General features: G+C 49.9%; 2 protein-coding genes across 3 annotated transcripts; both read left to right on the forward strand.

Moving 5' to 3' along the window:
- Positions 1-236: 236 nt before the first annotated feature.
- COPG1 (COPI coat complex subunit gamma 1) lies at positions 237-20,021 on the forward strand. 2 transcript variants are annotated; one of them, XM_048957409.1, is made up of 24 exons: positions 237-317; positions 3,123-3,175; positions 3,963-4,043; positions 4,805-4,876; positions 5,687-5,766; positions 6,219-6,294; positions 6,412-6,504; positions 7,540-7,626; positions 7,767-7,924; positions 8,545-8,678; positions 9,029-9,096; positions 9,826-10,014; positions 10,480-10,575; positions 12,051-12,294; positions 12,611-12,686; positions 12,895-12,998; positions 13,105-13,230; positions 13,625-13,693; positions 14,038-14,180; positions 15,249-15,420; positions 16,405-16,502; positions 17,984-18,122; positions 19,077-19,175; positions 19,633-20,021. In XM_048957409.1, exons 1-24 carry the CDS (start codon positions 290-292, stop codon positions 19,761-19,763), a joined length of 2,616 nt encoding a protein of 871 aa, XP_048813366.1. In that variant the 5' UTR covers positions 237-289; the 3' UTR covers positions 19,764-20,021. The 2 variants fall into 2 exon arrangements, with proteins under 2 accessions (XP_048813366.1, XP_048813365.1); XM_048957408.1 differs by lacking the exon at positions 237-317 and adding an exon at positions 1,000-1,155.
- Positions 20,022-23,082, forward strand: HMCES (5-hydroxymethylcytosine binding, ES cell specific). Its single transcript, XM_048957410.1, has 6 exons — positions 20,022-20,316; positions 21,340-21,483; positions 21,630-21,749; positions 22,124-22,287; positions 22,368-22,560; positions 22,642-23,082. The coding sequence occupies exons 1-6, from the start codon at positions 20,134-20,136 to the stop codon at positions 22,846-22,848; spliced, it is 1,011 nt and encodes a 336-aa protein (XP_048813367.1). The 5' UTR covers positions 20,022-20,133; the 3' UTR covers positions 22,849-23,082.
- Positions 23,083-23,298: the final 216 nt, after the last annotated feature.

Raw genomic sequence — 23,298 nt, forward strand, 5'->3', positions numbered from 1 at the left:
TCCTTGTCCCCAGTGCACCTCTGCTGATGTGCCCCAGAATTGCCCATGCATGCCTTCCGACCCCCAGTTTTCCATGTACCCTCTGTCGAGATGCTCTGTACACCATAAAGTTCACCCAGACCTATGAGCACTTTACAGGTGCAGCGTGTGGTGCCACTCAGCGCCGCCCCAAGGCTGCCACGCACCCCAAGATAAGGGCCGAGCGGGCAGCGTGCGGCCGCCCTGTACAAAGGGCAGGGCCAGGGCCGGGGCTGCTGCTGGGGCGGCTGGAGCCGGGTTGGATGGGGCCATGCTCTTTGAGGAGATCCTGGTGCAGGGTGAGCAAGAACGGTGTTGGGGTGGAAGTGTCGGGGTGACCCCACTGTGGGCGTGGCAATCTTGGGTGGGAAATGGAGCAAGGGGTGCCGGCCAGCTGTTGCCGTGCTGGGGTGAGCAGGGGGGTGAGGGGTCACAGCCCTGCCACGGGGACACGGGGGGGACAGCCGGGTGTCACTGGGATATCGATATGGGTTCGGTCCCATCCTCACTGCTGTGTCCTCCCTACTGGTGTCCCCGGTGTCCCTGCTGCTGCCGGGTGCCACGTTGTCCCCTGCTGCCGCTGGTCCCGGGGTGTCCCTCCGCAGTTCCTCCCAGCACTCTCCAAGTGCCACCAGCTCCTCCGTACCCCCGGTCACGTTGTGTCCTCCTTGGTCCCTGAGTCCCGTGGTCCCGGCGTCTCCCATGCCGGTGACCCCTTCCCGCTGACCCCCGAGCCCCCAGCCGATCCCCCCCAACCCCGCCGTACGCGCCCCTCGCCCAGCGCCCACCCCCGCTACGCCCACCCCGCAGCCCCCCCAGCCCCGCCCCATTTCCTTCGCCAATCAGATCTCGCCCTTCTCCCCTCCACCTGTCAATCACTTCCGTCTCCATGGGCACCGCTCAGCGCCCCGCCCCGTAGCCCCTTAGCCCCGCTCCTCGCGGCGGCGCCGGCAGTGACGTCACGGCGGGTCGTCCCGCGCTTGCGCAGTGCGGAGGCGGCAGTGACAGGCTGGCAGGAAGGGGCGGGCGGCGGCAGCGGGGCGGACGGGCTGTGCTCGGCTCGGCTGACGGACGGGCCTTTCACAGCCGCCGGCGGCGCCATGCTGAAGAAATTCGACAAGAAGGACGAGGAGTCGGGTGAGGGGCGGAGGGCGGCCAGGGGAGGGCGCGGGGGGAGCCGCGAGGAGTCGTGGGGGGGGGGCCCGGCCGGGGCCGTGCCGCTGCTGTGCCTGCCCCGCTCGCGGCCGCAGCGCTCCGTTCCTCCGTCGCTGCGCTCGGCCGTCGCAGCGCGTTCTCCTCGCCGCAGCTGTCCGCTCTGGCCCCGCTGGTTTCGCGTGGAAGACCCCCGGCGCCGCCCCCGCCTCCCTAGGCTGTGAACGTGTCCCGGCCCCGCTGTCGGGATGGGCTCTGCCTGCTTGGATCCCGCCGCTCCGCTCCTCGCGTTGCCCCGTGTGCAGCCCTCGATGAGCTGTGGGCTGTCAGCGGTGCAGCCGGGGTCCGTTCCGCGGGGCTGCTGTGAGATCCGTGCAGATTGGTCTGATCTGTGGATCGGTGCAAATTGGTGCTGGCCTCCTGGTGCTGGGAGCTTTCCGGGGACGCTGCTTGCACTGCGCCTGGTTCCCCTTTTGTGATCGGAGGAGCGGTGAGGTGTGCTGTGTGATGCATTTCCAGATGCTCAGCGCTGCAAGAGGTGCGGAGCTGGTGCTGTCATTGATGGCCAACTTAGGGCTTGTAGGCTGCTTTAGAAAGGCTTTCTTTCAACCATTTTGTTCAAAAGCATTAGTAACTAAAACTAAACTAAAAGAGGGGAGGTGTAGACCATATCTACTAGCTAGAGATATCAGGGATAGGTTACACTGAGAGGGCAGTGAGGTGCTGGCACAGCTGCCTGGAGAGCCGTGGGTGCCCCATCCCTGGAGGTGCTCAAGGCCAGGCTGGATGTGGCCCTGGGCAGCTGAGCTGGTGCCTCACTGAGTGGCTGACAGCCTTGTCTGAGTCAGGGAGTTGGAACTAAATGGTCTGTGATGCTCCTTCCAACCCAAGCCACACTGCGATTTTGGGATTGTAGACGTACTGTGCTGCTAGTAGGGCTTCTTTAACCATTTTCTTCAAGCACACTCAGATGCTTAGACCAGAAACACTTTGCTTTTTCCCCGTGTTTTCTTCTCTTCCCAGATGCCATCAAAGCGTCTGTGCTTTGCTCAGCCCCCTGCTGGATTTGCACACAGCCTGTGTCAGTGCAGGGCACTGACCCTGAAATGAGTCAGGATGCAGATGGCTTTGCCTTTTATTGCAAAGGCAGCAGTGTGCAATGCTTCTGGGGCAGGGCAGGTTGTGCTGGACCAATTCTAGAGCTCAGGCTTGTTAAGTTGCACTGGAAAAGGCTGTTTGTCCCAGAGCCAGGCTGAACGTTGGTACTAATTACAGCCTGCTTATCAATAACTGACACTTTTGAGATGCTGTGGCTCAGAGATGCTTAGAAGGAGACAAGCTAATAGAGAGAATGCAGAACAATGATGCTTTTTCTCTCAGATTATTTCATCCTTAATTAGTGAGTCGTTCATTGTTTAATATAATTTATTCTATTAAGAGGAACAATGAATGTTATTCTGTGTCCAGACTCTCTTATTTGCTGTCTTGTTCTCTTAATTGGTGATCGAGCCAAAGAATATTTACTGGTGGGTTCCTGATTGGTTTATAATGAAGGGGTAAAGCACTCCTGACTCTCCTGCCTGGCAAGCACTCTTTGTGTCTGTGACTCTAAGCTTTTGTTCCTCGAACTGTCATACTGATGCTCTGTCAGCAACATCTTAGTCCTGGGACTGGAAGTGGTGCCCTGGGGCTCCTTACTTTACAGCTGATCAGACTCACGGCAAGTTACTTCTTGGTGGGTGATAAATCAAAGGATGTCCTGTCTGCTCTGCCTTCCCTAACTACTGGGGAATCATCCAATTAATAATGCTTAATAAGAGGAGCACTGATTGTATGGTGTTCACAAAAAAGCTACCCAATAAATGCTGGGCTTACCTTTAAATTGTAGGTGTGTTTTGAGAGTTGCTTTCCCATGGCAGAATCCCTGGACTTCCTTTGTCTTTGTTTTGCAGGTGGGGGTTCCAACCCATTCCAGCACCTGGAGAAGAGTGCAGTCCTACAAGAGGTATATCCTTAGAAGCTGCCCTTTGTGCTGCCCTTTCTGGGTTGGGGTGTCCCCAGCTCCTGAGTAGATCAGTGAGGAATTTTAGTGGGGAAGCAGGGCTTTGTTGTGGTCCTACTGGCACCTGAAGTACGGCAATGCCCCCACTAGTTCTTGTTTTATTGCTGGAGGGAAGAAGGGAGAGGGCTGAAATGATCTCTGTAACGAAATAGACTCTAAATGGTGAGTAGTAATATAGAATGTGACTGTCTGGAAAGGTCACCTTAGAACAGGAAAGTTGGGAAATCGGCTTTGAGCACCCTGAGCTTGTAGATTTCAAAGCCAGAGAGCAGGCTGTGTGTGGTTATTGAACAGACTCTGATTTTACTCTGAAATAAAACCCTTTTTGTTCGACATCAGACAAACTTCTCAGTCCCCAGACCCTGTTATTTCAGCGTTATCTGTTCGTTTGCCATATGATGGATGGTGTTGGTTCCTGTTAGCCTTGCAGGCTGTCAGAAGGGTGGTATTTTAGCTAGCACACGATCCAAACTTGTGTGGGTGAAAGTATGAGGAGGATTTAACCCTTAAACTTTCATTGTGCTTACATTTGCAGTCTCAGGATGAGACTGTAGAACCATCTGCTTAAAAGGGGGCCTTGCTTAGCAGGAATTGGAGGGAATCTGATCCAAAGTCATTAAGTGCATTTTGCCATACCTCACCAACAGTTTGTTGTTTATATCAGGCTAGGGAGGGTGGTGTTTATTAGGGGGTGTTGATATTAGCATCCTTGGCTGTGATTTGTTTTCAGGCACGTGTGTTTAATGAGACTCCCATAAACCCACGAAAATGTGCTCACATCCTCACCAAGATTCTGTACCTCATAAACCAGGTAAGGGACTAAAAATCAGCTGATACGTTCTTTAGATTCTTAGTTTTCTCTAGCTAAGCTTTATCTTCTGAATAGTTTTATTGACTACATCCAATAAAAAAATTTTAATTAGAACAGTTTTTGTGCTACTAAGCTTCTACTTGCCTTCTTAGTGTCTAAAAACGTTCTGTGGGGTAGAGAGGGTAGGAGCAGCTAAATATGAAGAGATTGATGTCTGTGATTTATTATTACTTGGAAGCTGTAAGCCTGCAGCTCTTTGATGCCAGAGGCAGTTGTTACTCCAGGCCCTTGGGTCTCTGAAGCTGCGTGCAATAAGGTTCAGCTTTGTAAAGGTATTTACCCATCTCGTGGGGTTTCCCTGCCCTAGGGTCTCTCTGCACCATTATATGCAGTGGCTGTAGCTGGCTGACTAGCTGTGGTGCTTATAGGAAGCATGGCATAAGCTTTTCTTACACAAGTCATGGAGTTGTTCCAACCTGTTCTGCACCCATAAAGAACCTGTCTTGTCACAAGTTTTTGGGTTTTTTTTGTAACCTGATAAATCATGCTGTCATCTACATTGGCAGGTAAGCAACGTTCAGCCATGGCTGGGGGCTTTCTCAGGCAGGACTTTACTCTGTTCAAGCACACTGAAGGAGATCTGCCCTGCTCTCAACCACACAAGCCTGTTCTCCTTATATGTGAGACTGAGCCTTGCACCTGCAGCAGGACAGATCTGGTTGTGTTAACTGTGATTTCCTTTCTTCTTTTCAAACTTCTAGGGGGAGCACCTTGGTGTCATGGAAGCTACCGAATCCTTCTTTGCCATGACAAAGCTGTTTCAGTCCAACGATGTAAGTCTGTTTATTGTTTTCTGCTGTATTTATCCAGTGAGACGAGTTGTCAGCAGTGTCTCTCAGCTTCAAGGTGTCATTTTATGCAATCAGCCTGTCTGGAGCTACTGATCTAAGTGGGAAGAGTAGGATGAAGGTTTAGAAACAGATCAGCTTCACTACGTTGCTCTTGTAGCAGCTAAACTAAAGCAGTCTTTGTTCCTGAAACAGATTCTTCCTCTAAACTGCTATCTAACTCTTTAGGTGTTGCACCCACCCAAGTTTGACCACATACATTGGTCAAATGTATAATCAGATATGCTATGGTTTGTGCCCAGTAATAAAAGATCCTGCTTCCTGCTGAGAGCAGACTGTTACCTGGAGGAGGCCAGGAATTAGCACCTGCCCACCATCACTAGTAGTCCCCTAAATTACAAAGCATTGAAACTGTGAGATGAGCTTAGAAATCCTCAGTCTCTGGGGATGCAAATTGCTTTTTTTTCTTGCTTTTGAGTTAATGAGTTGCCCCCAGCTTTTGATTTTAAGATTTCTGCCTCGTTCATGTAAACAACAAGTAAAAGATGAAACTGTAGATGTAGGTAAATCTGGTAGTCCTGTGGCTTCATCCTAAAGCTGAGGGATTTAGAAGAGGAAGGGCTGCTTTGTTAATGAATGTGATTATTATTATTATTTTTACACTGGGCACTGTGGCTCTCTGAGAGCACCATTTTGTTTATTTTCACAATAAAGTCGTGGAAGCAGGAAAAATGGAGATCTCTTCATACCTGGGGCCCTCTCTGCTGATGTCTGTCTGTCTTCTCTTCTTGTTAGCCAACTCTTCGCAGGATGTGCTACCTGACTATCAAAGAGATGTCTTCTATTGCAGAAGATGTCATCATTGTTACTAGCAGGTCAGTCGGTTTGGTTTTGCTATTACTACATTCATGCATTCTCCAATAATACTTTCCAGCCTCTTGGAGATAACTCTCGTCTCTGAGCACTGTGAAGACAAGGAATGTTCTTGGTGAAGAAAAAATGTCCTCCTTTGAAAGAGGCTATTCAAATACAGATATTGAACTCTTAGTGATGCATTTGAAGTGTGCTATGTGCCCGTAGCCCATGCTGCTGAGTGTTTGAATTGTCATTTTTGGTTACATGATGTGGCAGTGCTGACGTATTTTCCTCTATTGCAAGCGGATCTCCTCCTGCCTTCCCACTCTGGTGGGACTTGCTTAAGACCTGCACTTGCCTGCTTGCCATTCAGCTATGCTCTTGTCTGCTCGCTGCTCTGTGGGCTCTCTGCACGCACCAAGGAGCTGCTGGCTCAAGAGTGCAGTATTGAGGGCTTCTTATTTCCAACCAGCTTAACCAAAGACATGACTGGGAAGGATGACAATTACCGAGGCCCTGCTGTGAGAGCACTCTGTCAAATCACTGATGTAAGTGCAGCTTTTCCTTTGGGGCAGCCCTACACTGTTTACCCCAACCCGTTGCCTCTCCTCTGTCACACTCCTCGCAGGTTTTCCATATCAGCTGTTGTCTCCTTCTCCCTGCAGAGCACCATGCTACAGGCCATCGAGCGCTACATGAAACAGGCTATTGTTGACAAAGTGCCAAGTGTGTCAAGCTCTGCTCTGGTGTCCTCCTTGGTAGGTGTGCCTGCGGGGTGGGCCTGAGGAGCAGTGCAGCTGAGGAGCACTTGTCTGTGGTGGGACTGGACATCTTGGTAGTATCGTATTGCAGCTGTCCTTTGATAGAGGATACATGAGAAAGAAGAGAGGAGGAGGGGGAAAAGAACACTATTTTTCAGCGTAATACAATTGGATCACAGATTTTTTCAGAGTAATTTGATTCTGGAGACTTATTGCACCGTTAGAAAGCAGCACATCCTTCCTCTGTCTCTGAAGTGCTTGGAACTGTCTGGGTGAAGGCATTGTCAGGACCAAGATGTGCTAGTGCAGAGGAAGGAACCTTGTCCAGGGGCTGCCCGTGCTGCACATAGTAAAAACAGTACAGTGGTCACGAGAGCCTTTAATCTCTTCAGTTTATTAAGTTATTTGTGGCTGAATGCATCTTTGGGAGAATAAATGACCAGCTTAGGGGTGCAGATGCTTCTGATGCTTATTTCTCATGGGCATCCTATTAAAAACCAACCTTACAGATTTAGCAACATTAGGGTTTAAAGTGGGATGTGAGTCAGTATCCAGTGGTGTGATATTTGTCAGGCACTATGGCACAGATGCTGGTGGTGCCACGCTCACAATAGCGTATATGAGTGCTAAAAGTAGCCTGAGGAACTTTAGTCTGTTGGAGATTGTAGACAAGTGAGGGGATTTATGTGTAATACGCAGCACAGTCAAGCTTTAACCATGGTGTGAACACTGCAGCATTATTTCTTGTCAAACTGTTTCCTTTGTCCTCTGCTTGCTAATATTGATAAACGAGCCAGGAGCGTCGCTTTTGCTATTCCCACCTTTGTGAAGGGAGGACTCTGTGGGAGGAGTTCAGCCTCTTGAGGCCTCAGTCAACAAGGCCGGGTCTCTGCATCCCAGTCCTCAGCTGTTACAAGTTGCTGCCTCCAGCGCCCTCATGAGGAGAACTTGTTTCTTCTTCATACGGGAGGTGATTCTCAGAACTTCCTCCATCCTTCTCTCATGGGTTCTCTGTGGTTTTGTCTCTACCAGCACCTGCTGAAGACCAGTTTTGATGTGGTAAAACGCTGGGTGAACGAGGCTCAGGAAGCGGCTTCCAGTGACAATATCATGGTACAGGTAGGAAGCCCAGGGGCAACATGGGGAATTACAAGCAGCTGCTGGGAGCAGAGCAGACTATTGGTGCTCAGCTGGACACACCGGGCCACAGAGGGGATAGAAGTATCAAGAGCTCAGTGTGGTTTTGTTTCCTGGAACAGTATCATGCTCTGGGCTTGCTTTACCATGTGCGGAAGAATGATCGCCTGGCAGTCAACAAGATGCTCAGCAAGTTCACACGCCATGGCCTCAAGTCACCATTTGCTTACTGCATGATGATCCGAGTAGCCAGCAAGCTGCTGGAAGAGGAGGCAGGCAGGTGAGGAGGCTCCTTTCCCTGTGGGAAGAATTTGCTCAGGTCCTGCTTCTGTCTCTTCTTGCGGGATTGCTTGTTGTGTGATGAGAGCAGTTATTTCTGCTCTTTGAAGAGTAGTGTGCAACTTCTAACCGTTAATTGCTAGTTAAAAGGTAGCAGAGAAAATAACAGGATGCTTTCATGTTATGGAATTGCTTCTGCAAGTCTTGTCTGTGTAGGTGCTTGCACGTGAAACACTTTGTTGTTTTTCTTTCTAGTTTTGTGTAGCTGTTCTTTGTCAAGATGCTGTTTCATTTTCTCTGTCTTCTACTTGGCTAGCATATGCGTGCTTTGTCTTCTAGGAGGATGAGATTTGTGATATGTATGGTGAGCATTGTGTAGGAGCTAAGGGAGATTGCAGTTATTGTCAATATTCCAGTTATTATCCAGAGATTGTCAGCTCAGAAGAGAGCCAAGCATGCTGGAAGTACAGTGTAATGACCTCTGCAGAATCTGAGGACAGTGGTTTTATGGCTGCTGTTACCTTTCTGCAGGCAATGGACTTGTCCTGTTCTGCTGCTGGACTCTTCATTTCTGCTAGCATCTCTGTTTTCATTTCTTCTTGGGATTTTTTTGTCCCTTAGCCGTGATAGCCCCCTGTTTGACTTCATTGAGAGCTGCCTGAGAAACAAACATGAGATGGTGGTCTACGAAGCTGCTTCTGCCATTGTTAACCTTCCCAACTGCACTGCCAAAGAGCTGGCACCAGCTGTCTCAGGTAATTGTGATGCTCATAGCAGTGGCGAAGGAGTTCTAGGCCTACATGATTGTGCCTGCTGTTTACCCTAAGAAATGAGGACCTTGTACAGTTTTGGGGCTTGTGTTGGTGCTGTTCTCCTGTAGAGAGGACAGTGGGTGAGAGCTGGCTGTCAGCAGAGGTGTGGCAAAGGGAACAACAGGGAGGAGAGGAAAGAACCTACTAAATCCAGTTGCTTCTTAAGCACGCTTTTAGCTGTCTTATGCTTGCATGTCACACGTCTCTTCACTGAATCTCATGCTATAGGTAGGAAGTGCTTTTCAATAATAGACTTCCTAACATCTGCTTTTGTTGGTTTTCCTGCCTTGCAGTTTTGCAGCTGTTTTGCAGCTCCCCGAAAGCAGCTCTGAGATATGCAGCTGTCCGTACCCTCAACAAGGTAGGAACTGGTTTCCAGGGTGCTATAATTGCATCTCCCAGGGCACGAGAAACTGACTTGAGAAAAGAAAGGGGCCAGGCTGGGTGGTGATTTTCTGTGAATAACATCCACCTTGGGTTACAGCCTGGCATTTCTTTGCTTACAAGAGGAATAAAAAGAACATTTTACAGGAGAAAAATTCAATCTTTTTCATAGCTCTGTGTTACTGTTCTTGCATGTTATTACTTTTCCCTTCTGAGCTTTCTGTGGTGAAGGGGCTCCTTGTATTACAGAGATAGAACCTGGTGCTTTTTGGCTGCTCCATGACAGTCTTTGCTCTAGCTTTTCCCTTGACTTTGTCAACTCTAAAAAGGAAAAAAAGAAAAAAAAAGTGGTGATATCTGTGCTTCCACTTGGAAAAGCTGTTGGTTAGGCTAGCTGAATTTTTGGTGGGAGTTAGTTTTCTTTGCAGAATCTGAACTGAAATTTATTGAAGAGAGTAAGGGAGGAGAAACTAAAGATCATTTATTATTGCTGGCTTCTTCTCTTCTAGCAGTAGGTGTGATTCTGCAGGAGGAACGAGCTTGTTTCTTACACCTCAGCTGAATAGCTTGCTTGGGATGACCCTCGTGTACAATCTGTAGCTTTTACTTTAAAATGAAGGGGGTGAGAGCTTTTAGAGCAGCCTATTGAAAAGGATCAGTTTGCAATAACCACAGTGGCTTTTCCGCTTTTTGTCGTCTTCTGTAGGTGGCCATGAAGCACCCATCTGCTGTGACCGCCTGTAACTTGGACCTGGAGAACCTTGTGACAGACTCCAACCGCAGCATAGCCACCCTGGCCATCACCACACTGCTGAAAACTGGCAGTGAGAGCAGCATCGACCGGCTCATGAAACAGATCTCCTCTTTCATGTCAGAAATCTCAGATGAATTCAAAGTAAGGAGGTGGGAAAATGGGGGAATCACAGATTCCTTAAGGAACCCCTTAGTCTTTGTCCATGTCTGTGTACTCTCAACACCTGGGTTAAGCTCTTTCCAGCAGCTAGGCTGCATCATTTTTGCAAGACAGAATCTGATGCTATCAGCTTCAGTCAGGCCTTAGTCATACAGTACTCATCTCCAGAGTCAAATGCCCTCTTCTAGGGAGAAGCCTTTTGATTAGTAAGTCTCTTTTTCGAATCCAGCAAGCATGGCCTTCTGCTAGAGGCTGACCAGCACATTAAAATGTGTCTCCTCCTCTAATTTCTAGGTTAGTATCCTGCTGGAATTCTGTTTGTTGAATAAATAAAGGCAAAATCATAGCTTCCACACCGGAGACCAGCACCAAATGGACACAGTTCAACTACTTATATTCCTGCCCAATGAGACTGTCCTCCTTCTGACTTGCCCCTTTTTCCTCCAGGTTGTAGTGGTGCAAGCCATCAATGCACTGTGTCAGAAGTACCCTCGCAAACACGCTGTCCTCATGAACTTTCTCTTCACTATGCTGCGGGAAGAGGTGAGTTTGCAGGGCAACTGGTTGTTGTTCTTTGTTGTGTTGTCAGAGATTTAGGGACTCTGAGTGCATAATAGCACAAGTACAATAGGAGAGGTCAGACAGAAGCTTTACTGGGAGCATATTAGGAATTTTACTTCCATGGTACATATGAATTGCAGGACTGCACAGCAGTTCCTGTGAGAATCAGTTCTGCTGATAATGCCATGTAATGAGAGCCTTTTCCTGCCATAAGAGCTTGCAATCTGACAGAAATGACCACTGGCATATTTTCAGCATGGTTTTCACTCTTTGACTTTTCTGGGGGCTTACTCTCAGGGCAAACGCAGGCGACAGCAGATCTGTTGGCAGACCATAGATGTTTCACATTTGGACCAGCTTTATATTTGGACAGCAAGTTTCAAGAAGTTTTGTCCTGTACAAAGAGATTAAGTAGCAACGTACTGATTACTTGGGATCACTTTTGTTCTGTTCTCTGTGCTGTTGCAGTGACAGGTTCGTGAGTACCTGTAACCATTCTCTGCGTTCAGTCTGACAGTTTGCAGGAAGGCAGCTTTATGGAGCAGAGGCTTGCTGAGGCTTATTTCTAAATGAGTTAACATGCCTGCCACACAGCTGGCACCGCTGCTTGCTCTGACATCACCTGCCAATTACAACCTCTTGTTTGGGAACAAACCGAAGGCTCTCATTTTACTCCTGTGAAAAATGGACCGTGCTACATTCCCAGATTTTCTGTGGGTGGATGGCATCGTTACAAATGTGGTTCTGTAGTTCAAACCATTTTGTTTAACAGGTGTCCTCAAGCCCAGGTAGCTACAGAAAGATCCCCCCCAAACGCACAGAACTATGCGTGTAATTGGCAGAGGATAATGTGCACAGTTTAATCCTGTGGTTCTTATTGAGGACACAAGTAAATAATGCCTGAAGATAACTGAGTGCTAATGGCATGTCAGGTTATGGGGTGTGCCTGGGGAGGTATTGATTGCCTGTCTTCCCACACTAATAGGGCCATTTGCTGCACCCTGCTGTGGCAGATATGATCCTTAATATACTTCTTGTGTGATTCATCCTCAGATGTCTGGTGCTAAAGAGAAGGCTGATTTTTTTTTTTTTTTTTTTTTTTTTCTCCTCCCACATGGCTGTTTTTTATGCACTAATTCTAACAGCAGAGGATTTTAAATGAGCTGTAAGCCCTTCTGGCTGATGGATTCTGTTTCTCTCTCTAGGATTTGTTGTTTTTTTTCTTGACTACAGCTATTCTGAAGGATGTGGCGAGAGAGGTTGAGTATTAACTGGTCCTCTGAGATTAAAGAGGGTCAAAAGAGGTGGGCAGCATTACTGCCCTTCACCTTTCAAGCACAGATTTAAAGCATTGTGAGTGAGTGACCTTTTCAAAGGAAATTCTTTCCTGCCTGACTAATTCAGAATGTCTGACATGCTTTGAGCTTTCCAGCTGAGAAGTTCCCTTTTCTCCCTAGGGTGGCTTTGAATACAAGCGAGCCATTGTGGACTGCATCATCAGCATCATTGAGGAAAACTCAGAGAGCAAAGAAACTGGCCTGTCTCACCTCTGTGAATTCATTGAGGACTGTGAGTTCACTGTGCTGGCTACACGTATCCTCCACCTCTTGGGCCAAGAAGGGCCTAAAACCAATAACCCCTCCAAATACATTCGCTTCATCTACAACAGGGTTGTCCTGGAGCATGAAGAAGTCCGGGCAGGTAAGATACAGACCTGGAAAGCTGTCCTTTGATACATTGTCAAGGAAACATAGTGCACAAATGCCTCTTTTTTGTGGATTGTGATTTGCTATCACAATCTGCAGCTGAGAAACAGGAGATGATATAAAGACCCCATGGAAATAGACAGAGGAGGTCTTCAGGCACTTTGCTAATACATCTGCTTCTCTCTAGTTGGAGTAATGCTGTCTGTTAGGTGTAGAGTCTCTGATGTGCCATTTGAACGCAGCTGGGGGATGGAGGAAACTTCAGGTGATTTCTTTGTATCCCAATTCTTTTTTTATCACTTGTGTTACAGGTGCTGTGAGTGCCCTGGCCAAGTTTGGAGCCCAGAATGAGGAGATGTTACCCAGTATCTTGGTGTTACTGAAAAGGTGAGCGTCACTCAACCTGTCAGGGACAGGAAGATCCTTATTTGAAGATCCTGGGCAGAGTGAGGATGCTAGTAGTTATAATTAAGCTTAATTATTACATAATAAGTTATAACATTAGAATGTAATATTGTATAATTTATTATATATGATTAATCTGGATCGATTCGCATGGCCTTGTGCTAATGCAAGTTTTCTGCTTTCTTCTCAGATGTGTGATGGATGATGACAACGAAGTGAGAGACAGAGCCACGTTCTACCTGAATGTTCTGGAGCAAAAGCAGAAAGCCCTCAATGCTGGCTACATCCTGAATGGTAAAACAGAAGGTCCTCAAAACAGGACTGCAGCTCTCCTGGTTTAATACATGACAAAGAGATGGTGTTATCTGCGGTCTCAGGGGCTCCTTCCTTCTGTCCCCAGGTCTAACAGTGTCCATCCCTGGTCTGGAGAGGGCTCTGCATCAGTACACCCTGGAGCCCTCCGAAAAACCCTTTGATTTGAGATCTGTTCCTTTGGCAACAGCTCCTGTCATAGAGCAAAGAGCAGGTGAGAATCAGTCTGCCGTGTGCTGATCTGAATTGCTGACAGTTCCCTAGCAGATCCAGCCCTTGATCTGTATTGGCCTTGCTGGGAATTGCTGAGAATCCATCCTCTTCAAATTTTATGGGATTATATCTTCTGTAAAGACAAAGGCCAGCAAATTTTGTTACTCCCACTTCAGTGTTTCAGTTAGTCCAACTGCTAATAGTAGTAATTGTTTGAATTGCAGTAGCTTCAATGAGGATTACAAAAGGTATTTAGGAAACTAAAAATGGGTGTCTGCTCTATAGCAAGATGAGAAATGAGCTCTCCTTTACTTAGCCAATGATCAGTTTTCTGATTTAGTTACTATTCCTGGTTGTATCTGGTTGCTTTCATTGTTTGTTTTTTCCCCTTGCAGAAAATGCCCCTGTTGCTGTAGCCAAGCAGCCAGAGAAAGTGGCAGCAACACGGCAAGAAATATTCCAAGGTAAACTGATGCAAGGCCTCTCCTACACCTGCATGTGAGAACTGTGTAGCCTCTTCTTGCTGAACCTGCCTATCCACTCCAGTTTTTCTCCAGCTCCCCTCAAAGAGTGGCATGGGGCATCCAAATCAGTTGTTTGCTCTTGGGGATGCTTGCAATAGATAGCAGGTGTGGACAAAAGGAAAGTGAGACTGCCTTTAATTTTAGAAGTCCCTGGAGAATGCTGTGGCTGCTCTGTGGATGACTACTTGCTGCAGCAGCTTCCAGCTGTTTAACTGAAGGCTTTGAAAAAGTTACCACTTTCCTGTGGCTGGGGAAAGCAATTGTTTCTACATCCTCTGTTTCAGAGCAACTGGGAGCGATCCCAGAGTTCCGAGGACTGGGCCCACTCTTCAGGTCTTCCCCAGAGCCTGTTGCCCTAACAGAGCTGGAAACAGAGTACGTGGTTCGTTGCACCAAGCACACATTTGTCAGCCACATGGTGTTCCAGGTGAGTAGCTATGGCATGTGGTGCCAATGGATTGGAAAATAAGCTCCTGACCCGTAAAAACTTCTCTGGGAAGAAATAGCTCAAGAATATCTGTGTTCAGAACTCATCAGTGTAGTGGGTCCTTTGTTTCTCACCCAGGGCAGCAGAGCCACAGGAAAAAAAGATAAATTAGTGTGCATGTGGTTTTGTCTGAACAATGCATATGTGTGCAGTCAAAGTGACAATAAGGCAGGCACTAGGTGGGGCTGTTCTCATGGAGAGCTGGCAAGGGGAACCGTGTTGTTTCCTCAGGATCCCCAGGCACATGCTTGGAACATGGAAGAGTGAAGCCTGCCCTCTCTGGGAGGCTGAAAATGTTACCTGACAGGATGGGAGAGGATTCTTAATCACCTGCATTTGGTTTTAGCCATTTTATTATAGGTGCTTATTTTGGTGAGTCTTGGCCTTAGCTGGATCACCCTCCTGCTGCATGGGAGTTGTTCAGTCAATGTGCCAGCCTCTTTACCTGGCCCTCAGGGAGTTCAAGCAAGTCTTGTGCTGTCTTATGAGCAGCAATGTTTTGTTCATAGCCAGTTTCTTTCTCAAAAGCTCAGAACTGCTCACACAGTCCTCAGAGGAGTTAATCTTTGTTTCTATTGTTTGCCAGAAACAACTGTATGAAGTTGACTGATTTGTCACTGCAGCCAGTTCAAAGTGTAAACACCAAGTTTAGATCTGCTGAAATCATTGTGTCATTTCCTTTTTAAAAAAAAAAAAAAAATATATATATATATATATATATATATATTTTAATATATATATATATATATGTATTTTATAAAAAATATGAAAATAAATTAGCGGAGCACTGGAGTCCCCTGAAAGTTTTTAGCTTCTCCCCTAAAACATTTGGATGCCAGTTCCTCTGAGACTAAATGGAAGCATGAACCCTGTGCTAGCCAGGCTCCCTACTGAGGCAGAGGCACTTTGCAAGTTAACAGCATGCTCCCACTATGTGTGAAGTGAATCTGCTATCACATCTATAGCTGAGAGCTTCAAGCTGTCTTTGTTCTCTCCTTCCCTGCTCAGTTTGACTGTACCAACACCCTGAATGATCAGATCCTGGAGAATGTTACTGTGCAGATGGAGCCAACAGAGGGGTATGAGGTCATTGGCTACATACCTGCCAAAAGCCTGGTGTACAACCAGCCAGGCACCTGCTACACTCTGGTGGCGCTGTCTGAAGAGGATCCAACAGCAGGTAAACAGTTTGTGCTCTGTTTTCCCTGATATTCCCCCAAATTAAGCATACCGTACTGCTCACGCCCACATGCATTCTACCTTGCAGATATTTATGGAATATGTGTGGGTGCATCCCTGAGTGATGCCAAGCATGACTTCTCCTCGCTGCTTGAGGGCTGTCAGGCCTTCCTTCTCCTCCTGGTTCCCTTGTGCTAAAGCATCGTTGGGTCGGGCTGGGGGAACTGGCAGATGAGCATTCAGATCTCTGCTGAGATGTCTTTGTTGCACCCTGGCTTGTCCTTTAGCCTGCTCTTCTTTGTGTTAGCACGTGGGGAGGCAAATAGTGGTCTGCCTGGCTGTGACGTGCTGTGAGTGCACAGAGTTCTTAAGGAGTAGTTCAGACAAATGGCCAGAATTCCAACAATGCCTATTGGAGCAGGACGTTCCCTCGTTTGTCACTGTCTAGAATATAAACCAGGCTCAACCTGTGCTCTGACCACCCTGGTTTGTCCTGAGGCTGCTCACCTGTGTGTTGCTGTCCTTCATGCAGCAGTGCCTATCTTCAGAGATGAGTCACAGCTTCCTCTCCCAGCTGAGTGATATTAATCATCTGCTGTGCTGCAGTGCAAGGTGGTTTCTTTTCCAAGGTGCATGAACTGATCCCTAGATAAGGGTCTCACCTCCTTCACAAGAGGTTGATGGGACACGCTTAGTTTGTATTCCCAACACAACTTGATATTCATGAGTAACAGGACTTGATGTGAAGATTATGGTGCAGCCATCAGGAGTCTGCATTTATCACTGTTTGCTGGCCTTAGTGTTACAAATAAGTGCTTTGTCCTTGAGAGAGAGACGCTGTCAGCATGCTTTCTAGGTCATGTGCTAAGCCTGTGCTGCTGACTGGGAGCGGGAGAACCATCCTGCCCCAAGTTTCCTATCCCTGTTCTCCTGCCGAGGAGTGGATCTGGTGGTAATGAATTGCCTTTGCCTCCCCTGCCTGCAGTGGCCTGCACGTTCAGCTGCATGATGAAATTCACTGTCAAGGACTGTGATCCAAACACGGGTGAGACAGACGACGAGGGTTACGAGGATGAATATGTGGTAAGGAGCTGGGCATGTGCCACATCACGGGAACTGCAGTTGTTTTGAGGGATGTTGTGATCTGTACCCAGTAACTTGCCACGCAAGCAATTATGTGCCCCCTGACACTGCTGCAGGCACAATGACAAGAAGAGAGGCGTCTTGCTACGTCTGTGGTGTCTGTCCCAGAATGTAAGATGTGGGTTTGGAGAGCTTATTTGTCTCATTTGGAGCATCTTCCTGCTGCTCTCCAGGAAGACCCCTGGAAGTGCAGGGTACTTGCATTTTGAGAGGCAGTGGTGTGTCCTCTGGGCTTGGTTGGCTGTTCTCTGGGCTCCAGCAGTGGCATGGGCAGTTCTGTGGAGGCAGAAGGCTGTTGGCCATCTTTCTCCCACCAGCACTGCTCCCTGTGGTTAATTACCAGTGGCCTGTCTGATACAGGAAGGCTGCCATCCTTGCTCTTCTTCTGGTATTACCTCCTTAGCACTGAGACTGATGAAAGCACTGGTGCTGTGAAATCCTGTCTCCTGGCTGTTTTACCACACAGGAAGAAGCTAAACTCATGCTTGGTCAGAAACTGGAACTGCCTCACAGAGGGTGGTGTTTTCTCTCCAGAAATGAAGGGTTGCTGTGACATGAATTCAGCTTTGCCCTGTTAGCTTCAGAAGCTGTTTTCTGTGTTGCCTGTCACTGTTGTGAATCTGATTAGGGGAACTGCTGTGCAGTGAGTCAGTGAGGACATGGCGTCCTCCCAGAAGGAGTGGGGAGGGATTTTTCCAAAGGAATGTGTAAGGCTGACCCCTCTGCCTGCTTCCCACCAGGCACCAGAGCATCAGAGTGATATTTAAACAAACCCTTCCATCTGTTTCAACGAGATTCAAGGGGAGATTCTTTCCTGCAGTGATTGTTGAAGTGAACGCAGGCTGGTGTCAGGACAGTTCTGGCACTGACTGCTCTTAGATATGTGCTCCAGAGGGATCAACCCAGTTGTTCCTGGCACAGATGTAGTCACAGCAGCAGTTCAGCTATCCTGGCATGCAGCCTTATGTGACAGCAAGCATCTGACAGTGTCTCACGGTACTCTACCAGCCTACAAAACGAGAGGCCAGAAAGGCAAAATACAAACTTACGTGCGTTCCAGGGAAGCAGATGGTACACCAGTGTGGGCACCAGCAGCTTTTTTGTTTTGTTTTGTTTGTTTTTTGCTGTTTGCCCAGTGCTCTGATCCTTGTCAGGCCAGGGGCTGTGCTCAGGTTGGGAACCTCCTCTGTGAGCCCTGGAAGTGGCATAGCTTAGCTTCCCAGGACAAGCACCTGCTCAACTAATTGTTCTTTGCTTGAGCAAACTAGAAGGGACAGAGCTTGCTCTGACATAATCCTGAGTAGAAGTGAAGGCTTGTCTCCTGGGTCCATCTGATCTCAGGGAATCCAGTCTAAAGCTCACTCTGAAGAGAGCAAGGTAAGTAACGACCATGTTTCACTTGGACTTCTTCTTACTACTAGCTTGAAGATCTTGAGGTAACGGTGGCTGATCACATCCAGCGAGTTCTGAAGCCCAACTTTGGAGCTGCCTGGGATGAAGTGGGTGATGAGTATGAAAAGGAAGAAACCTTTACTTTATCTGCTATTAAAACCCTTGAAGGTAAGGGGATGTCTGAACCCAGTAGGGCTCTTAATGTTTCTCTCCATCGAGCAAAGACAGGAGGTGCAATGGGGCTGGTGTTAGATCTCTCTTGGAAAAGCAGACAGGATAAAAACCCTTCACGAGTAATTTCACTGCAGCTGTTACATGAAGACCTTTGGTGAATGTGAAAACAAGTTTGTTGAGACCTGAACTAAGAAATGAGTATTCTGGACCCTATGGAGACCAGGCTGGATTGTGGGAAGCAGGAGAACATCTCGCTTTGCTTTCATGCTCTCCCCTCCCAAACAGACCATAGTTCAGCTGTGAGCTCCCATTTTCCTTCTGTGAAAGGAGTTGTTCTGACCTTGGAGACTCAGCAGGTGCAAATAGAAGACGTGAGGTTGGTGGGCAGGCTCACAGAGCAAAGCCTTCTTGCCTTTCACCATGTGTTAAAGATCCAGCTTATTGCTGTAAAAATGTGGTCCTTTTGACCTAGCTACAGGACAAGGGCACCTGTTTATGTCTGTTCTTCCTTGCACAGCACCTTGGGTTTGAAGTACCTTCCCTAAGGCTTTTTCAAATTCCTCCTTGACCTCTCTCTCCTGCAAGGTGTATTCTTCCTTCTGCATTTGTCCCAGAGAAGCAAGCTTGCTGACAGGGCTGTGCAGCCAGCTGCACTCTCCTGCTGCCTGACTCATTCACTCTCCTGTTCTCGTTGAGCTGGCACCTTGGCTGCACCAAAGAACAGAACTGCAGCGTGGTGCAGGCTTTTTTCTCTTTTTTTGCTTGTGTGTGTTGCTTCTGCCTCTCCGATGGCTTTTTAAAGCACAGCAGCCACCGGTGTTATGCCCCCCTCAGGACAAGAGACATCAACTGTGACATGTGAGGAGGGCTTTCATCACTCCGTGTCAAGGCTCCTTGTCCTTGTCAAGGCACCTGTGATGCAGAGCCTGTTCTCCTTTTTCTTAACAGAGGCAGTTAGTAATATTGTGAAGTTCCTGGGGATGCAGCCCTGCGAGCGATCGGATAAAGTGCCGGATAACAAGAACTCTCACACGCTGTACCTGGCAGGTGAGCTGTGCCATCGGGTCTCTGCTGAAACAGTGGCTCTGCAAGGTTGAAAATCCGAGCTTGTGCTGTGCTCACTGAGCCCTGATTGGGATTTGGATGTAGGGCAACTGGTATTGGAATGGGGGGGGGGGGGGGGGGGGGGGAGGCTGTGGTGGGGAGAAGCTGGGATGAGCTGAGACTCAGCTGGATGGCACTTGCTGCCTTGGTTAGCTGCAGCATTCTGTTCTGGAAGGACGTTGAAGGGAGAAGCGTGGTACTCTGCCCAGCCAGTGGCTGTGTGCTGAAGGGTGGTGGGAATTAATGGAGTGGTCGGATCTCTTCTCAGCTGGAATTTATTTTAAACTGAATTTTCACGAGGTCTTTGTATTGCGGGTGTCCCAGGTAGGTCGTGGTGAAGGACAGAGGCCACATGGGGTCCTTTCTAACCCGCTGCCTCCTTCCTCCTGCTGCCTTCCAGGTGTGTTCCGGGGCGGCCACGACCTGCTGCTGCGGGCTCGCCTGCTGCTGACCGACACGGTGACGATGCAGGTCACGGCCCGCAGCACGGAGGAGCTCCCGGTGGATGTGATCATGGCCTCTGTGGGCTGAGCGCTGCTCGCTGTAAGGGCGCTGCTTCCTCTGCCACTGGGATCATAAGGGATCACGTTCGTTGCAGCAGCTTCTTCAGTACAACGGGGACCTAGATTTGGGGTTCTGTGTAAAATAACGCTGTTTTTAAGCTCCGATTTTACGAAACGCTTTGCCCTGGGGGGCGGTTTCGAGCCCGGCTGTTCCCCCAGCACCCAGCTCAGCCCTTTCCCATCGTTCCTAGCTGACAATAAAGCCTCTCGTTGCTCCTCCTCCCTCTATCGAGGCGGGCTGCCGCTGCCTCCGGGCGTTTACTTCACCCCGCCCCTCCCGGCACCTCCTCCGCGGGGCGGAGCGGAGCGAGGCGCTCCGGTGGCGGCGGCGGGCGGCGATGTGCGGGCGGACGGCCTGCTCCCTGGGGGCCGCCCGGCTGCGGCGGGCCTGCGCCTATCGCGACCGGCGGGGCCGGCGGCAGCAGCCCGAATGGCTGCGGGAGGAGCGCTACCGGCCCTCCTACAACAAGGGCCCGCAGTCCTGCGGCCCCGTGCTGCTGTCCCGCAAGCACGTCCAGCAGGTAAACGGAGGAGCGTCGGCCGGAGCGCGGCCCCCCGGGGGTGGAGGGGGGCTGCACCCGATTGGGGTGCTGGGGCTCAGAGTGGGGTTTGGGGTGGGTTGTTGGGTGGTGCTGGCCGCTTGTTTTGCTTCTCAGCGTCCGTATTACTGAAGTGTCCCTTCTCGTTAATATTGCCGTGGCCCTAAGGAGGGCGGCGAGTCGGGCTGTGCTCCCACTTAGTGCTGTCTTTCTGTGGCAGTCGCTAACTTCTGTCGCTTCTTCTCCCGGCATTCTGAAGCTGTACTGTGGGCTCTGCTCTGCTTTGCGGGTGCCCACAGCACTTCGGTGGGGGAGAGCAGGGAACAAAATCTCGAGCCCGGAGCAACACAGTGCTGGGATTACCGTTAGTTTGAGCCCCAACAGCCCGAAGCAGGGAGCACTGAGCCGAGACACCTGACCGTGGCCTCTCCCCAGGCAGCTGTGGTGCATCGCCCGTATGGGGACAAGGGGTGGCTCAGGGGGCTCAAGCTGAGCCCTGGGATGGCACAAGGGTCGTGAGCTGAGTCTCTTGGCCACCTTCACCCAGCAGTTGGAACAGAGTGCCCCCCAATGCTGGTCCTGGTGTGGGTGGGAGGGGAGCTCTGGGGTACATGCATGTTTCTGTATGCATCCTCATCCAGCGCTGATGTCTGGGTGCAGCCACGCTCCAGGGCTACAGCTGTGCTGCTCTGGGCGGGCAGAACGTGGCACTGTGCAGGAGGAAGTGAAAGCCGCCGTGCCGTTTCCATTGCCTGAGCTGAGGCAATATGCAAAGAGTGAAAGTGAACCAGAAATCACGTTATTAAAATGAAGGTGAAGTTTGTGCCCCCTGGGATGCTCTCTTCAATCTCAGCGCCAGCTGCTTGTTAACCAGAGGAGGGATGGAGCCCATATAACCATTCTTGTCCTGCCACGGAAACTGTGCTTGTTGCTGCTGATAAACACAACACAGCCATGTTTGTGGGGTAGGTATCACTGGAGGTTGCTCCTCTGCCTTACTTGCAGGATGCTGACTCCTCCGAGCGGGTGCTCATGGACATGCGTTGGGGCCTGGTGCCCTCCTGGTTCAAAGAGGACGACCCCTCCAAAATGCAGTTTAAGACCTCCAACTGCCGCAGTGACACCATGCTGAGCAAGTCCTCCTACAAGGTGAGCCCCGTGGTGTGTGTCTGACCGCAGGGCTCGGCAGAACCACAACTGCGATGTGCACCTGGCAGTGCTGGGTACTGCCACTGCCCTGGGGCAGTCCTGACCGCATCCTGCAGCTCACATCCTGCTTTGTCTCCCCTCCCCAGGGCCCTCTCCTCAAGGGCAAACGCTGCGTGGTGCTGGCAGATGGCTTCTATGAGTGGCAGCAGTGTGGCGGGGGCAAGCAGCCCTACTTCATCTACTTCCCCCAGAGCAAGAAACACCCGGTACTGCAACATGCTAGTGCCTGAGCACTGAGCTCCACTCACACAGAGACACCTGGGCAAGGCAGGGAACAGCAGAACTGGGATGTGCAGAGAAGAATTTTCTTCCGAAGGCACTTTGCTGCTGGTCCCCCAAATCACAGCAAAGCACAGCCGTACCCAAACCATGACATTCCCACCCGTCACGCCTGCTACTCCTCATGCACTGCGTATTTGCATGAGCTGCTGAGGTGTTTCTCAGGGGACTCAGCTGTGGGTTTCTCTGCCTCCTTCTGTCTGGCTGAGCTGGTGCAGGGCTGGGCAGTGGGGGTGGTGGGTTGTGCTGCCCAGGCACGTTGCCTTGGGGTGGAGCGGGCGTGACGCTGGGTGTCCTGCAGGCTGAGGAGGAGGAGGACAGCGATGAGGAGTGGCGGGGCTGGCGCCTGCTCACTATGGCCGGGATTTTTGACTGCTGGGAGCCACCAGCAGGAGGAGAGCCACTGTACACCTACACCATCATCACCGTGGATGCCTCCAAGGACGTGAGCTTCATCCACCACAGGTGCGTGCTTGCTTTTGCTGCACTGCTGCACTGCACCGACACGGGGCTCAGCATGATTGCCGTGTCTCCTCTGTGCCCAGGATGCCGGCCATCCTGGATGGGGACGAGGCCATCGAGAGGTGGTTGGACTTTGCTGAGGTGCCCACCCAGGAGGCAGTGAAGCTCATCCGGCCCACAGAGAACATTGCATTCCACCCCGTGTCCACCTTCGTCAATAGCATCCGCAATGACACACCTGAGTGCCTGGTGCCCATCGAGCTGGGAGCCCCTAAGGTGAGCACTTGGTTGTGGTGCACGCATCCCATGCGGCTCACTGTGCACATCACTTCTTCCTGCTCTGTTCTGTGTCCCCAGGAGGTCAAAGCTACTGCAAGCAGCAAGGCGATGCTGGGTTGGCTGAAGAGCTCCCAGGAGGGCTCTCCCCAGAAGAAAGAAGATACTTTGCCCAGGTGGAAGAGCCAGTTCATCCACAGCCCTTCACCCAAGAAGAGCAGTGCAGGTGTCCTGCAGCAGTGGCTGGGGCAGGAGGGGGGGCCAGCTGCCAAGAAGCACAAGGCATAGGGCAGCCAGACCCTGCTTGTCTGCAAAGCTCCCTGAGCACAATGCAGAGCACCCGTTGGAGGGCTTTGCAGACACTAATGGGATTCTTCCTACCTCTCAGGTGTTGTTCTGATGTCCTGGGTTGTTGTCTCTGTCTGTTGTTAAAGGTTACTGTTTGTCTCCTCTTGTTTTCTTCTTTTTTCTTTCCTTTTTTTTTCTTTTTCTGTTATTAAACTCTTACCTCTTTTCCACTTACTCCCATACGCGTTCTGCACAAATTAACACTCCCACCCTCTAAAAACAGCTGCAGCCCGGAGAGGCACCCAGTATGCACTGAGCATCCCTGGGCCAGGGAGGAAATGAGGCTGGGGAAGGATGTGGGCTGTGCTTTTTCTATATTGTCTCTGGGATAAGATTGAAGCCCCAAGCATTGCACCCTACCTTGGGTTTCCCTGCAGGGAGAGGGGGGGG

Source organism: Lagopus muta, chromosome 11 (genome assembly GCF_023343835.1).
Source record: "Lagopus muta isolate bLagMut1 chromosome 11, bLagMut1 primary, whole genome shotgun sequence".
In the NCBI taxonomy this organism is placed as follows: Eukaryota; Metazoa; Chordata; class Aves; order Galliformes; family Phasianidae; genus Lagopus; species Lagopus muta.